Consider the following 15,782-nt stretch of genomic DNA (forward strand, 5'->3'; position numbering starts at 1 on the left):
TCTTTTCATTTCCTAATATTTTAATCTGTTTTGCCCCCAAGGATGATTCGTCATTCAATCTTTTATCTAGGATTTCGGAGCATGTAACATTATTATCATTATTAGTATTATTTGTCTATTTTTTATTTAGTTTAGCCAGTTTTGTCATTCGGACATTTTTTTATGAGCTGCTAGCACGCTCTGACTCAGCATCACACCTGGGCTTCACCCCTTCAGCATCCCTTTGAATAGGGAGAAGCAAGACGCGGAGCAGAGAAGAGTCTGAGCACAGCTCTCTCCCCAAGACAATCACAGGCGCATGTTCCCTGCGCAAAGAGAGGGTTCGGGAAAAAGAGAAAAGAGTGTAACAACAAAGTAGGAAGGTGAAATTAAAAGTAGAGACTTGGACCGGCTTCCACCAAGACAGTGACAAATGTTTAACCTTAGCTTAAGCGCACAGGAGAGAAACCCAGGGAGGCGCCGGTCGGAGGAAGAAGAGAAAGCATAGCTTGGGGGGATTGAACGGAGCAGGGCATGTGGATATTGGCTTTTATCTTTTTCCAGAGCATCTTGAATGGTAAGTTTCTATCCTTTTCTCTTTTTTTAGTGCTCATTACATATTCCAAAAGGCAAATCACTGGTAGGCAGCAAAGTGACTGAAGAGGGAGGATGGAGGTCACCTGTGTCCCACATGAAAAGGATTTTATATGCTTGTCAAAAGGCTGACACCCTTGATAGAGGGAGAGAGACGGGCGAGGCATGAACTGCGTTTTAAATCGTTTAGGCTCGCCTAAGCATTAAAGACTCATCTCTGGCCTTATAGCACCCTCAGCCAAATGAAATATAAATGAATAAATTAGGTTTGTTTGGGCCACATTTAATTGCTTGATTGGCATAATTTGTGGGAGGTTTGATTATGGATTAAATTCTTACTTGCTTATTTGCATTCAATGCATGTAAATTATTTATGTTTTTTATTTGATGCCCAATACTTCTGTCACAACCTTGTTCCACTGTGGCCCTTAGTAATAAGTGACGTATTTGATATAATGGACATTTGGTTTAACCCCTTTCCCCTCCCCCACAGAGAGCATATTTTTCAAGTTCAAAGTAGCCTAAATGAATACAGCACATAAGAAGGATCAAATGTTGCACACATTTAAGAGTCAGAAAATTTTATTTTCATTAACACACATTTGGAGTAAAAATATCCATTTATATTTATGGCTCTATCTAAATGTTTGCAAGATCTCACCGTTTGTGGCTTTATGTTCATTGCATTGAAGCATAGATTATAGAAGGACAAGAAGCATCAAACGTAAACATTGCTTATGTCAGTACTTAAAAGAAACCTCTGCAATTGTGGTCAAAAACATTCAACAGAGGCCAGGCATATTCAGTAGAATGCTCTAATTCAGAATGCAAAAGGTATTTCACAAAATGCACCAAGAAAAATATTAGATACATTTTCCATTCAAATAGCTATAGCCTCATTCTCCATTCAAATACTATATTCAAAAACCTAGATTTGGTTGTTCAGTGTTTGTGTGTGTGTGTGTGTGTGTGTGTGTGTGTGTGTGTGTGTGTGTGTGTGTGTGTGTGTGTGTGTGTGTGTGTGTGTTTGTACACATCATGTGTACTTGTGTGAGTGCATGTGTGTCGCGCACACATGCATGTGGTTGACACTGAATGCATGTGGACGCGCACGTGCACGTGTATTTGTGTGCAGAATTTGTCTGCTCATATATCTATAATCAACTAGCAGAAAATTGATACAGTTTATTGCATTCACAGGATCAGAATAAGCATTTATTGACCATGGAGGGATTATGGCTGACTGGGTGTGTACGAAAAGGAGGAAAGAAAAAGGGAGAGTCGAAGAAGGCGAGAACAGGGATGCTGGAAGATGGAGAAGGAAAGAAAATGGAAACATGTCTAAGAAAAACACAACAGGGTGACATGATGGGATTGTTGAGGCGAAATCAAACCCATAATTGATGATGTTTACATCAACGGGCCAAGTGAGCTAAATTCACGAAGCAAAAATTGGGGAAGTGAGGGTTTAGAGGTATGAATACATTTTGCCACGTCGAGGGGCAGTTATATGATTTGGTGCACCCACAGTGATGTGATATGGCGTGTCCCCAAAATGGATTTTCCCTCCTGGCCTGGATGATAAAATAAGGCTTCCAAATGGATTTTTGTTTCTGTGTCGTCTCTTTTTCATTGCGGAGGCAACCCTCAGTCAGCGCAGTTTATTGACATTCGACTCCATATAAAATGGTATCTCCCTCAGCCCAGCTTTGCTGAAACTCATAAAGGAACAATAAGGAATCCTCATTAATCATAATCATCTGACTCTGACATTAGATCAACTGCCATGCAAGATTGTGTCCATTTATTGCATAAGGGATTATTGAGGAGGCCCGTGGCAAACAACTGATAGGGAATAAGCAGTATATATGCTGGGTGTGCAGACGTTATAGGCCTATACTTTCCTTTTCTTCATTTGCACGGCAATCTTTTCTTTTAAGGACATGTAATATCGCATGCCGTTAGCCTTGTCAGTTTATTTGATTTCTCTATCATTGTTCAGGAGCCTCGCTGTATGACTTTGTCCTATAGCTGCGGTTGGATGTTTTGTTGATTATCATGAAAATGAGGTGTTCATCGGCTGAGCAGGCGTTGTCAGAATGAATGAATGACCTTGTAGATGGAAGCCAGCACAGCGATTGGATTCTAGACAATTCTTGCTGTTTCAGAGTTAGACCTATCACATGCTCACTGGCCTGTCTCTATGGTAACCTCCTTTACGGGTGTCAGAGAAGTGGGAGTTTGGCTCTGGCTGCACACTGAGGTGACCCGGAAGCACTAAATGAGGATATAGTCTCTTCCTGAGACCTCAATGTGCATGTACAGTATACGCGTGATTAATGGCATGAAGTCACCTATTGAAGTCAGAAGAGACAACACATGCTAATATTGATCTAAATAAAAATCCTGTGTTGCTGGAACGTAGAACTGGGTTTTGTATTTCCCCACAATGCACAGTGATAAGTTCTCAGTTTCCTGAACTCAGTATCCGATCTCAAAAAGAACCATTGCTACGCATTTGCACAATGTTTACAAATGCTGTCATTTTAATTGCCTTGATTATGGCAATCACTGCAATTGATTAATCATTTCAAGTGATTAAAGGAGCCTGAAGGAAGGAGTCCTTAGATTACTCTTCCCTTTGATCACATTTCAGGCCTTGAAACGGTTAAATCTGTCACTTTCAAAATCAGCCAACAGGCAATTTTATTTTTTTTGCATTATTTTGTAAGAGCCTACACTTTGCTATTTCCTGTATCTATCAAAGTGGAATATATAAATTCAGCCATCAGTGCAGGAGAGGAAACATATTCAATATCTCTCCCTGACAGCTGCCTCTAGGCAAAACCACAGCGAGCTCAAACTGACCCATTCACATTCTCATTGCAAAGCCATAATGAGGCCAGGCTTCTCACACAGTCCCCACCACCACTGCAATGATTTGTAGACAGACACAGCTTAACCTGATGCTCATGACTTAACAGGACTTATCCTGCTTGTCTTCAATAAATTAACATTTACACTCCGGTCACGAGATCACGCAATCAAATTTTGATCTCAATTAGCCACGACCTTTTCTCAGCGTAAAGGCAGATCCACTTTGAAAATAAGGAGGAATCTCTTCCGCGGCGTAGCCCAGCGTAGCTTACAGTGCAGTAAATAGCTGCCAACATCAGTTAGCCTGCCAACTTTACATGACCCCACATTATTAGCAACCTGAAAGGCGGGATGGAAAGGCTACGGGGACTGTGCTGGATAGATTGTCCTGAACTTGGCTGGGAGTAGAAAGAGGGGAACCAGTGTTTGCACGGCAATTAATCTACATGGGGGCAACGAAGGCGGCGCGCTGATTAGAGCCCCATCTGTTGGAGTGCCAAGGAGGAGCTCCCCGGATCCTCCAAAACTATTTAAAGATGTCCAAAGACCAACAGCCCTTCCAGTGGCCCACGGTGGCCTTGCAGGCTCCCTTCGAGCGACTGGGAGAGAGCACTTGAAACTCGATCAGCCGTACAGATGCACTTACAGTCGTTAGACTGTTTACTAATGACCAATTAGGGTTTGGTTGCGGGAGCGGTATTAGATTACACTGTGAAAACACATACGGCACAGTCGAGCGATAGATCATCTCATGCCGCCTCGCTCTGATATGAATATCTAATTGAGAGAATTAAGTTTACAAACCCACTTAAGTCTTGCTCAGTTTTACGCCGCTTGTCCTACGAGAGGATTTGTCGAGTTTCGTTCATTAAGTCTGCGTGTGATTTCAGTGGAAAGGGCTGCTAACGCTGATGTGAGATCATAATAGATATCCCCTAGTTCATACATCCTAGCTGTATAATGAGGGCTACTGTACTGTACCGTACCTCCTCGAGCCTGTCTAGCGCTCTAATTAGGAGCAGGCGTTGGCGACTGGTGCGTGCGTGCGCGTACGTACGCACACCGTTTCACCCGGTGTAAAATCTAATTACCGATCACACAGTGTCTGTCTGGATTCCGCTGAATCAGAGGTGTAATTGCGCGAGCCCTCGCGTAAATGTCTCTTGCATTAAAATGTTAACGATATCATTTAGCATCTGCAGGGAAGAGGAGAACAGCCCTAAGCACCCAGATGTAGGTGTTTGATCATGCGTGTAAAGTGAGGTTGTAGTACATCTGGCGGGGGTTTCCCTCTCAGACAGGTTTCTCAGTAAGAGAGGATGTTTTTAATTCACTCAGCACCTGTCAAAGTGACATGTTACATTATATTACCGTGCCGCTCCGCACAGGTACTGTAGTGAGGAACTGCTATATTATTTGACAGGCTAAAACAGACTCAATCAAGATAGAAGCACTTCTACACAGGAGTATCTGCCTTCATACGTTTTTGAAATATATTGATATTATTAAGGCACGGCTTCTGCCAGTGACCTGGGAAATACTACAGTTTGCTATGCTCAAGCTCTAGGATGGTTAGAGTTCGAGAAGCGGAAATCTTTCCCAAAGCTCAGGACTGCTATATTTCAAGATGTACAACCTGGAGCTGGTCCATTGAAAAGGAATGGGAGACTAACCTTGTGTGTAATGTTCGCTTCAGCTTTTACACCCAAATCAATGTGTGGTCGTCAGTTGACTGCTTCCTGGTTTACCCAACCGAACCGATGTCAAGATGGTGGACAGACAAAATAAGGGTAATCCAACATCTGCGATGCTTCAGCATTGGTGTATGAAACGACACGAGAATGCCTTGGTTATCTCGGCTTCTAATGCTGTGTGAGCTCTTGTGATCACATCAGAGAGTGTAGCCGACACTCTGCAGTCCATAATGTGGTTTGCACTGTTCTGTTCTGATCCTGTGTGTCTACTCTGTACATGTGGGGGTGTTGTACCTCTGCACCAATATCACCACCAGACACATCCTCATGCATTTACTGTGGCAGCCATCTTCAGTTGGTGGTCCCAGCCTTTCACCTGCCAGCTGGCTGCCATACCAAAGAACTGAACTGTGTTACACCATATAAGGGACATTGCTTTCGAGAAAATAATCCTATCCTGTTTATTAAGAGGTTGAATTGGTTTAAATGATGTTAAGTTACAGTATATTAAGTTAAGTTTCTGTTCTGTTTAAGTGTCTGATCTTGGCTGGCAGCCGGCTAGTAGGGGTGGGAATCACAAAGGTTTGATCACGCTACGATATTATACAGATTCGTTGGACAACAGTTCGATATTTGCTAATATCATTCAAATCTGCCATGATACGATTCCGATATGTTTCGATTCAGGGGGCTGCGATCCATATTAGACGATATGCGTTGATTTATATCCGAGAGGGGAGCGAATATCCTATCCCTCTTTTTCTTGCGTGCTTGCCATGGCGCTCGCTTTGTTTGTATGGGGAAAGAGATGCGCTTGGGTGGAAATGTTGACGCAGATGTGGCGTGGAATTTCAAAATAAAAATGATAGAAATAATGTTTATTGTTTATAGCATCATGGCGATTTATATCGATGTTTTTCACTGTGCATCGATGCCATTGGATCGTTGACCATTGAATCGATGCATCGCTGCAGATCGATGTATCGTCCCACCTCTCCCGGCTAGCAGCTGAATGGCCCAGATGCCAATTGAAGGTTGCTGCATCTGTATTTTACCTGGTGATTAAAGTGACACATGGTGGTGTCCTGCAGGAAAGCACATAGTTTGCACGAGAGCACAAATGCCTGCAGTGTGCAAGGCACATAGCGGGACGGGTGCTCACTGCATGCAGGCATAGGTCAGTGTATTGTACAATGCATCCATGCGGCGAGCGGCGAGCGGCCCGCCGGAGCTTTTGTCCATTGTGGAAGACAGGTGGTGGAGGTGTGATGAGCTTGCTATTCATCTCCCACCAAGACAAACATTCACGCTGGACCTCATAAATACTGCCTCTTAATCTAGTCCTCCACATGCCAGGGCCACGCTTTGAACTCCACACTGAGGCCCCGGGCCAGATTGATCCCTGCTACTCTGGCCTAGGCGGGATGCATGTGCTTGATGTATTGTGGATCACCAACGTCTCTCTCTCTCTCTCTCCCCTGCTCCCTTTGAGCTTGGCATCCTCTCATATTTGGGCTTCTCTTGTACTGTATATACCAACCCTTTTTTTAATCATAGCCTATGTCTGTCAGTTTCTCTTCAGTCTACCGTTACACTTTACTGCAGCGGTGGGCAAGTATTTTTCCTGGGGGGCCAAATGAGAAACCCAGATTGTTTCTGGGGGCCAAAAAAATATTGTCATGCCGTAACCTCTAATTTGATCACTAGATTAATTTATAGAAAACGTACTGTGAACTTATTCTTCAGCATTTATTATTATTTGAAAATCACTGCAAACAGCCAATTTAGGTCATCTCATTCTAGCTTCATAAGTAAAATGGTGTGGTTTGTCTTAGACCTCCCGGGCCAGGCAGAACCATCATGAGGGCCGGTTCTGGCCCCCGGGCCATATAATGCCCAGGTCTGCTATAACTGTATATTGCAGGTAGACTTCCCAATCCGATTATTTGTGAATGCATTTTCAGGTGTTTCACCATCACAGTCTGCATGCCTCTGATGCTGCATAGTCCAAATAGTAAAGTAGGCTAAGGGATAACGGAGGAGGCAGAGCTGGATAGACAGAGTGACAGAAAGACAAATGGGTCCAGCTTGGTTTCTCGACACTGCTCTTTATTTTTAAACCTGGCACAGATGCTAAGATTTAAGACCAAGTTAGTGGCGGTTATTTTTAGCTGGCCATTTTTAAAGCGCTGTCATCTTGTTGGAGTTGAGGTAAGGTGTGTGAGTGTGTGCATGCATGTGTGTGTGTGATGCGTAAGTGGGTTCCTTACTGTGTTTTTGCTTGTGTTTATTTTGCTAGTACGTATATGTGTGTGGGGTGCGTGGTTTTGCGAGTGTGTTCGTGTGTGTGTGAGCACGTTTGCGTGCGTGTGTTTAATTGGGGAGCTGGGTGGTTGGGGGGGGGGGGGGGGGGGGGGTTAGGGTGTGACATGGAATGGAGCCACAGGAGTCTGATTTATGTCCTTCCAGCGGCTCATCGATCCCTCGGCCTGGTGTGAGACTGAGTGCATCGTCAATACTCCTAGCACTTTGTGGTATTCCTAGAATTCCCCGACCTCCTCCGCTCACACCAAGGTGTGATGCTGCAGTAAGCCATCTTGTCCAAGATCAAAGAAAAGGGCATAGGGCCTGGCAGCAGCGTGTTCGATTGTAGGGCAGTCCACCGGCGAATAGATCATTTTCCAGGCAAAGCGCTGTTGTCGGAGCCAGAGAAATTGGATCTATTATTCGTACAAAGGCAGGTAATTTGGACGGAGCTTCGCACGCCTCCCGAGGAGCGCGTAGCTGTTTACATGTTGCTAAGTGTCCCCATAGACTGTTGCCAGGATGAGGTCTATTATGTGTTGCTCTCCCTCTCTATCTGGCCCATCCGTCCCCACAAGTGATTATGCTAATTAGTGTTTGATCAGATGATTAAATTAAAACTCGATTCATCCAAAGTACTAAATGCTTGGAATACATTTGCGTCTGCTTGGCTGCCTGGCTTCGCACAGCACGCGTCCCCTGTTGCCTCTCTAGCACACGGGGAGGAGAGGATGACCCGAGAGGAAAGGAGAAGAGAGGAGAGGAGAGGGAAGGAATGGTGTACAAAAATACCTCTCCTTTTTATTCAGGCAGCGGCGTGGGGAGAGGGAGGGTGTAGTAATAAAGCAAGCTGGGGGCTGAGGGGAAAGGAGGAGGAGAGATGGAGGGGAGAGGAAAGGAGGGAAATAAGGGAGTGGGGGGGGGGGGGGTGGAGGGGTAGTGGGGGAAGCGGCTGCTGAAAGGAGCCCTGCTGTGGTCCCCTAAGTGTTGAATAAACATGCTTGGTTTAGGGAAATGGCTGGCGATAAATGTTTAATATGATAAGTCCATAAAGACGGTCAAATGAGTCTGGAGTATTATAATGAGCATGGCACGCAGGCAGCGGCAGTAGCAGCTCAAAGGGGTGTGGGGGGCTGATAATGGCAGGCAGAGCTAGCAGAATGAGAGGAGCCAGCTGCTGTCACAGCCAACGCTAACACATCTCACCAGCTGCTGGTCACAGACGTCTTCTTGGGCAAAAACTGGTCTGTCTTCAAAGGAATGCCATGGTCTGATAATGACACATTATTATTTATTATTATTATTTGGGTGTAAACACTACCAGCTGTGGTATATTGGTGCGGTGCTCAGAGGAGCGCAGATACAGAACAGATCAGCAATCGGCTAGAATAAACGGGAACACTTGCACTGGTGGCACAATTAAGGCCCGTAGCTCATTAAGCAGAAGATGCAAAAATAAAAATGGTGCACAAGAAAATGGAAGGGGCTGATTAATTAAATGTATATACCTGGATCTGGCTGATCCAGAAAATATCCGCTGATACACTCAATGAATCAATGTATGAAACCGTATACAAAGATGGGAAATTTAAATCCACTGGCAACCACAATATAGAAAACACCTCTCTGGTCTGCCCTCCGCCATATTTCTGCTGTAGTTTGCAATCATTTTTTCAGCTATTTTTTTCAAACCCCCTGGAGAATAGTTTGTATTTTGTGAGGTAGTTTGTTCCACTTTTCTACACCTGTGTCATGAAATGAGGCGCTGCCTGTAGCATGGCGAGGGATGGAACTGAGCTTGTGGTTGTCATTAGCACCAATCAGGATGAGGCCACTAGCTAATAATTCAGAGTATAAATAATCCTCTTAAATAAATCCTCTTTGTCTCCATTTCAAGTCTGTCACAGTGATACACAAGATGGTGTAGTGGAATCGGATCCTGGAAGGCAAGTGGCCGTTACTGTCAGGTCACCAGCAGCATCTCGTGTTGTGGCTAGAGTCCACTGAAACCTGGACATTTTGTGACCTTAGCGGCCATGCAGGTGGACCGCAGTCATGTTTAGATACCATCAACAGCGGCCATGTTTGAAGGCCCTTAACCTTAATGCTTGGTGACATAATAAGGTTGGTTGTCCACTAGGTAGTGTCTCCACTTGTCTAACTGGTGTATGTATCAACATAGCAGAGAGCTGAGGCCTCTGCCAACAGCCATCCCTGAGAAATCTGCTGCTTAATCACGTTACAAGAAGACAGACAGTGTATGCTCACCATTAGATTAGTTTGGAAGCCATTAGATTATGTCCACTAAAGCCACAATCAGACATTCTGGACTATAATAATAAATTACAAAATAGAGTCTTAATAGGTAAGGCGTTCCTTATGTTTACAAGCAGTAGAAGCGTAATCAAACTATTTGTGGGCAGACTGACTCAGCTAGAATGCACCGGCTGAACTGTACACATCATGTAAAATATACTGCCTGTGATAATGACAAAGACACTGCTGGATTATTGAGGTGCTGCTGGCCACAGCAAAACACAGCTTTTCGCTGCACACTCACAGCCTCAATGTAGTAGTACTTTCTCCATGAATATACTATAACAATGTTTTGACATAAATGTTTTCGTCAGAGTAATTGTGTAACCTATTAACAAGGCAGCTCATTATCTCCACACCCGTTTATTGAAATTTATTTTTATTAAATTGAACAATATATCACACGCAGTGTGGCTGTGAGTGGGCCGCAACTCGCTATGTTTCTAGTGCCTGTGATAACCTCGATATCATTATTAGATTGTATAAGGAGATGTATCCATTCAGCAGTGTTTGCATGCATTTGTGGGTAATCAGATCTCTGTCTGTTCTCTGTTTCAATTTTTGTGCCACTGATGATGTCATAGGCATTTTGACATCACTGATGATGTCATAGGCATTGTGACATCATCAGTGATGTCATAAGAGCAAGTGAGCCCCCACAGTGGTCGAGCTGCAGGGCGGGTAGTGATGCAAAGTTGAGAAAATGTGTGCTGTGCAATAGAACAGGCGAGGCCACGCAGTAGCTGAGCTGCGGGCGAGGCCACGCAGCAGGTGAGCGTGCGTAGTGTGCGGGATGCCTAGTGTATACAGTCTATATTTATATAAATATATGTGTGTGTGTGTGTGTGTGTGTGTGTGTGTGTGTGTGTGTGTGTGTGTGTGTGTGTGTGTGTGTGTGTGTGTGTGTGTGTGTGTGTGTGTATGTGTGTAGGGATGTGTGTATTTGTTCTTGTTAATTAGGCTGTTCAGAAGCAACTAATACCACAGTGCTGCTAACCTCGATTCTTGGAGAAATTAGGAATAATTCTCATCAGTAAGATTTCAGGTGTTGGTAAGCTGTGGGAAGTTGCTTCTAATTGCATAGGCTACAAAATACAATATACAATTATATATTATTTTCACATGATTGATATAGTATTTGCAATGCTTCATGAATATACTCAATATGTAGTAAGAATAAACTTGATTCATGAATGTACTGAGTCTCAAAAGACACCAATATAGATAGCCATTACTTTGAAAGTATTTTTTTTTATATTTTGTTTACTTTACGGACATGGCTTTTCCTCCACTTTCTGGTAACCTTGTTACATCACAGAGCAATATCAGATTTGTGCTGGTAGTTTTGATTCATCATTGGCAGCAGCAGAGGGAGCTGCTATAGTTTGCTACAGTGTAATCCCTCATCGGATCCTCTCTGCTGCACTCATCAGCATAGCAGCATAATTTAGACATCAATGTCTCTATCGCTGAGTTTTACCCACTGAGAAACAGTCCAGGGTCTCTTCGTCCCCTTAATGAGACAGACAGGGTCTCTTCTTCCCCTTAATGAGACAGACAGCCACTCTGGCCCATTTAAGACATGGAAATAGACCAGCGGGGAGGAGGCTCATCTGTGGTGGGGGCCTCGTTTTGGCGCCGCCCGCCCCTCCCAGACATCAGAGGACAGATGTGTCGGTGTGGATCAGCAGCTTGCGTACAGCCAGCCCTCTCTACTGTCACAGCGCCGCTTAATATTCATGAGAGCAAATTGGGAGACAGTCATTTAACTTGTGTGCATGGTGTATTGCCTCTGGGCAGATCAGATCAGGGGGAATGCTTACTCACACTGGACCGCCTGGTCCCGGCTGGTTGCCGTCTGCCTGTCTCACAACCCCCCCGCCACTATACCTCCTCTTCAGATTCCTGGCAGCCGGAAAAAATGGTTCAGCTAATTTAAAATGGTTAGATTTACTTTGGTCAAAAATGATTTTCAGCCTTTTGATTTAGATCTGACGTTTTCATTACTGTATTATGCTGTATATGAGAGAGAGAGAAAAATCAAATTGGGTAATGCACCGCGTTTTTAGCATGCTGTATCAATCCAGCCAGTGAATTCTGCTTGATCTCAATGAACTGTAGGACATGTGAACCTGCTTCATACCAATACTGCTATACATAAACCCATAGAGGAGGAATGGGGATTTGTAAAGGTGGAAAGTCGCTGTTTGGCTACGGTGTGTCTCGAAAGTGAGGGAGCCGGGTCTGATCTCCGGGTCCCAGGCAGACTAGAATGTGAGGGAGCCGGGTCTGATCTCCGGGTCCCAGGCAGACTAGAATGTGAGGGAGCCAGGTCTGATCTCCGGGTCCCAGGCAGACTTGGCCTCAGGGCACAGAGCGGAGAGCTGCTTTAATTACCCAGGGCTCCTGCTGTCACGCTGTCACTGTGAAGCACCCGGTGGCACCGTGGCACCGCCGTGTCGAGTCCCCCCGTCGCGGCGGCGATGACAACTCAGACAATGGCTCTGCTCGCTCAACAGATGCAACACGAGTGCCCTCTGAAATATGGGAAGCCGAATCAATCCCTCTGTCTCTCTGATGCCCCCTTTTCTCTTTCTTGTTTGTTCTCTACTGTTCTCTCTTCTTCTTCTGTCACAGTGTGCCCATGAAAAAGCAGACTGCATGGAAGAAGAAGATCCATGAGTATGGAATGAGGTTTAATGGGATGTCACTGGTTACCAGTAGGTAACACTGTGACCATGGACCTAGCAGACACTTAGGGAGTAAAAAAAATCAAACCAGCCATATGTGGCTTTCACATGCGTTGATCAGGGGTCATAATGACCGAGGCGAGGTGTGACTTCCAGATTGGGAAGGTGATCCTACGTTGGAGCCTTGGGGCAACTTCTCCCTTCTTGGGATGCAGCAAAGAGGCAGTTAGCGAATTCATCTATTTGCCTGCTGCTTGCTTGTTCCCATCAGCATTGATTGCACGTTGACTTAAATGAAGCGCCCCACTGGCTCTGAAAGCACCCTGCCATGGTTGGTTACACCCTGTCAACTGATCAGCTCTATTGTGTGTGAGGGAGCACAGCCTTGTGATGATGCTGAACCATAGGTGTTGTTTCTCATATTGTACAGTAACAACATTACATGGGCTGCTGCTTCCTCAATTTGTATTTTAAATGGTGGATCGCCAGGCTATAAATACTGTGAGAAGTTTAATCACAGCACTACAGTTACAATCATTCTTGTCATTTTCCATGAAGACAAAACTGTCAGCCTCTCAATATTGACCAAATTAACAGTAGATTACCGTTGCCATTTTGTGAAGCAAATTACATCTAGCTTAGCCTATTACAGTTTACATAAGTAATATTGTATTTAATCATCCTGTTTAAAAAGAATCCCCAGCACTTATGTATTTACAGTAACTCTCAGTTATGTAATGTATTGTAATGCGGCACTCAGTGCAGTTGATTACGAAACATTAGGTTAGACTGCAGATCAACATGATGGTTTGCTCTGCTGTCTAAGAATAGTGTTAGCAGCCATCCACTATAGTCAAATATACTGTGTGTGTGTGTGTGTGTGTGTGTGTGTGTGTGTGTGTGTGTGTGTGTGTGTGTGTGTGTGTGTGTGTGTGTGTGTGTGTGTGTGTGTGTGTGTGTGTGTGTGTGTGTGTGTGTGGTTGTCAGCTCAGCACTCCTGAAGCCCTGCCATTTAGAGCTGTAAACACATTGTACACATACTGTAGCACTGGTAGTCTTATGAACAGAAGGTTGCTGGTTAAAATACCGCTACTCAAACTGAAAATCTAAGCGATGACAATGGCACTCTACCGTTCCTCGAACACCAATGCCAAGTTGCCATTGAGCAAAACAATGCACTCATAACTTCTCCAGTATCTGCTCAGTGGCCCACAGTAGAAGACTGTGGTTGTTTTTGGCAGAACTCAGCTGTCAATGTGTTTAACTGTATTATTGTACACAATGTGCAGCATGGTGCTGCAGGTAAAAAAATAGCACACATTCTCTCAGCTAAGCTTCCCTGGTTAAATAAATGTGAAAAAGCTGTACTATACTGATATAATGTTTCAGGGGTTTTAAATATTATATGTCAAGGATATGTTGTCATTCTCGCTCTTCTACCAGAACCAGAAAAGACAGGTTCAAGTGAAACAGCCTTTCCCTTTCTTCTCTTCCTCCCTCAAGATATCCTGTCAGAGAAAAATCAGAGTCAATTATAGATGCATAGAATGCATTATTGAACAGTGTCATTTATTTCACCTTTACGGTTGAGCTCATGAAAAATTATGCCAATTACTGATTTCCTCTCGGGCGATGTAGTAAGTGGTCGGGCCCCGAGGCCAGTTGTTGGGGCGTGACATGGTGCTCTTTGTGGGGTCTTGCAGGGCGATGTTCCATTTGTGGTCTGACTCAAGAGCTTAGTCAATTAGGAAAACGAGTCGTGCAGTGATATGCACGGCACGACTAAAGTAAATTTCTGTTTTTAATTAAATCAATCTCGCTATCACTCAGCCAGTCTAAATTGAGTTGTGCTTTTCATATCTGAAATAGACGAATATCAAAACAGCCCCGTGTAAATCCTAATCCAATTTCTTCCATGCTTGCACAGAATGTGAGCTTTCCAAGCGTCTAAACGCTCCTTTGATCTACTTCTCTCCAGCCATTTGCTATTGTAGCATTGGAACTTTCATTTTTAGTATCAGTTAACTAGTACATAAATTATATTTGCTGAAAACTTTGATGTTTGGGAGTTACATCTCTCAATGAGCTTTCTTGAATTTGTTTTGGCGAGGAAAGGCAAGAATTGTTTTAGATTTCTAAGTGACTTATTTTGCAAATTCTTTCTTTATTTTCTCCATTCCTCTCCATGTTGAACATGTCATCACATCTGTATCTCAGACAAAGTATTTTGCTGACACATTACAACAATAATGATCCAAATTTGAACAAGGGTATATTTGGAATAATAGCCACTGCATTTCACATCTCACACACAAAGACAATGCGTCTTGAATACAACATCAATAATGCAGGTGTGATTTAAAATATGGACATGCATGATTTCAAAGTGTTTCTCTTTCTGACTAACCTTGGGCACGGTCCATGAACAGGTGGGGTTTGATCCCCCCCCTCAAGGCTCCAGCCTGTATTATCAACAGAGCACTGAGAAGATTGATACTCCCTGTGCCAGCTGGAAAAAGAGAATGAATCAGAATTTAATATGACTTTGATGTATTATTTTCATCTGGGCCATTGCCACAGATGCACTGAGAACGCAGCACAGTATCCAAACACATTTTAAAAGATTCAAATTGGCAAAAACCTTTTGATATAAGATACTGTACAGGAGTGTATACAGTATAAGGTCCCTCTGTTGAGAGCGTAAACATTCTTCTCCAAAACATACACATTTTTTATTTTATTCAAGTAAGTAAGAAACGTTCAGTGCTCTGCAACATCCTCTGAGAAATTCATGCAGTCTTATTTTATATGGTTCTCACAGGTGCAGCAGACTGTAAATATTGCTCATTCACATGAGGATCAGCGTCAATTCAACCAATTCAGTTGGAGGATTTCGTTTAAAATCCAACAACCTAAACGCATCTAAAAATATGAATGAATCTGAATGAAATAATTGAACGCGAATGATATCACGAACCACATTTTTCACAGTTTGAAATGACTGAGCTGGATGTGAGCTGATAGCAGAATTATTAGCAAACGCTATTCGACCCAAGATTGGTGTCTGGACCAAGTGGCAGAGAAAGCATAGCCTACACTCCACTAAGCTGATCATCAATGATTCATTCACATGAGAAAATGTCTGCTGTAATTCTCATTCGGAGAGCAGATTAAGCCTGGCTGACTGTAAGACTTCAATCAAAGACCTAATCAACCTGTAATGAACAGAAGGGTGGAAAGCGGGGAGGTGTCCCTGGGCGTCATACTGTTTGTCAGTCTCTAGGATCTACCTCCTCCTGCGTGTGTGTGTGTGTGTGTGTGTGTGTGT

General features: G+C 43.8%; 1 protein-coding gene across 9 annotated transcripts in view; it reads left to right on the forward strand.

Moving 5' to 3' along the window:
- Positions 1-421: 421 nt before the first annotated feature.
- dscamb (Down syndrome cell adhesion molecule b) overlaps positions 422-15,782 on the forward strand; it is a 177,342-nt gene continuing 161,981 nt past the window's right edge. For all 9 annotated transcript variants that reach the window (XM_083637246.1, XM_083637248.1, XM_083637244.1 and 6 more), the window contains exon 1: positions 422-556. In XM_083637246.1, coding sequence (XP_083493372.1) covers positions 514-556 — 43 coding nt within the window. In that variant the 5' untranslated portion in view covers positions 422-513. The remainder of the gene's footprint in view (positions 557-15,782) is intronic.

The sequence above is a fragment of the Poromitra crassiceps genome (genome assembly GCF_964638095.1).
Source record: "Poromitra crassiceps genome assembly, chromosome: 5".
NCBI classification, from domain to species: Eukaryota; Metazoa; Chordata; class Actinopteri; order Beryciformes; family Melamphaidae; genus Poromitra; species Poromitra crassiceps.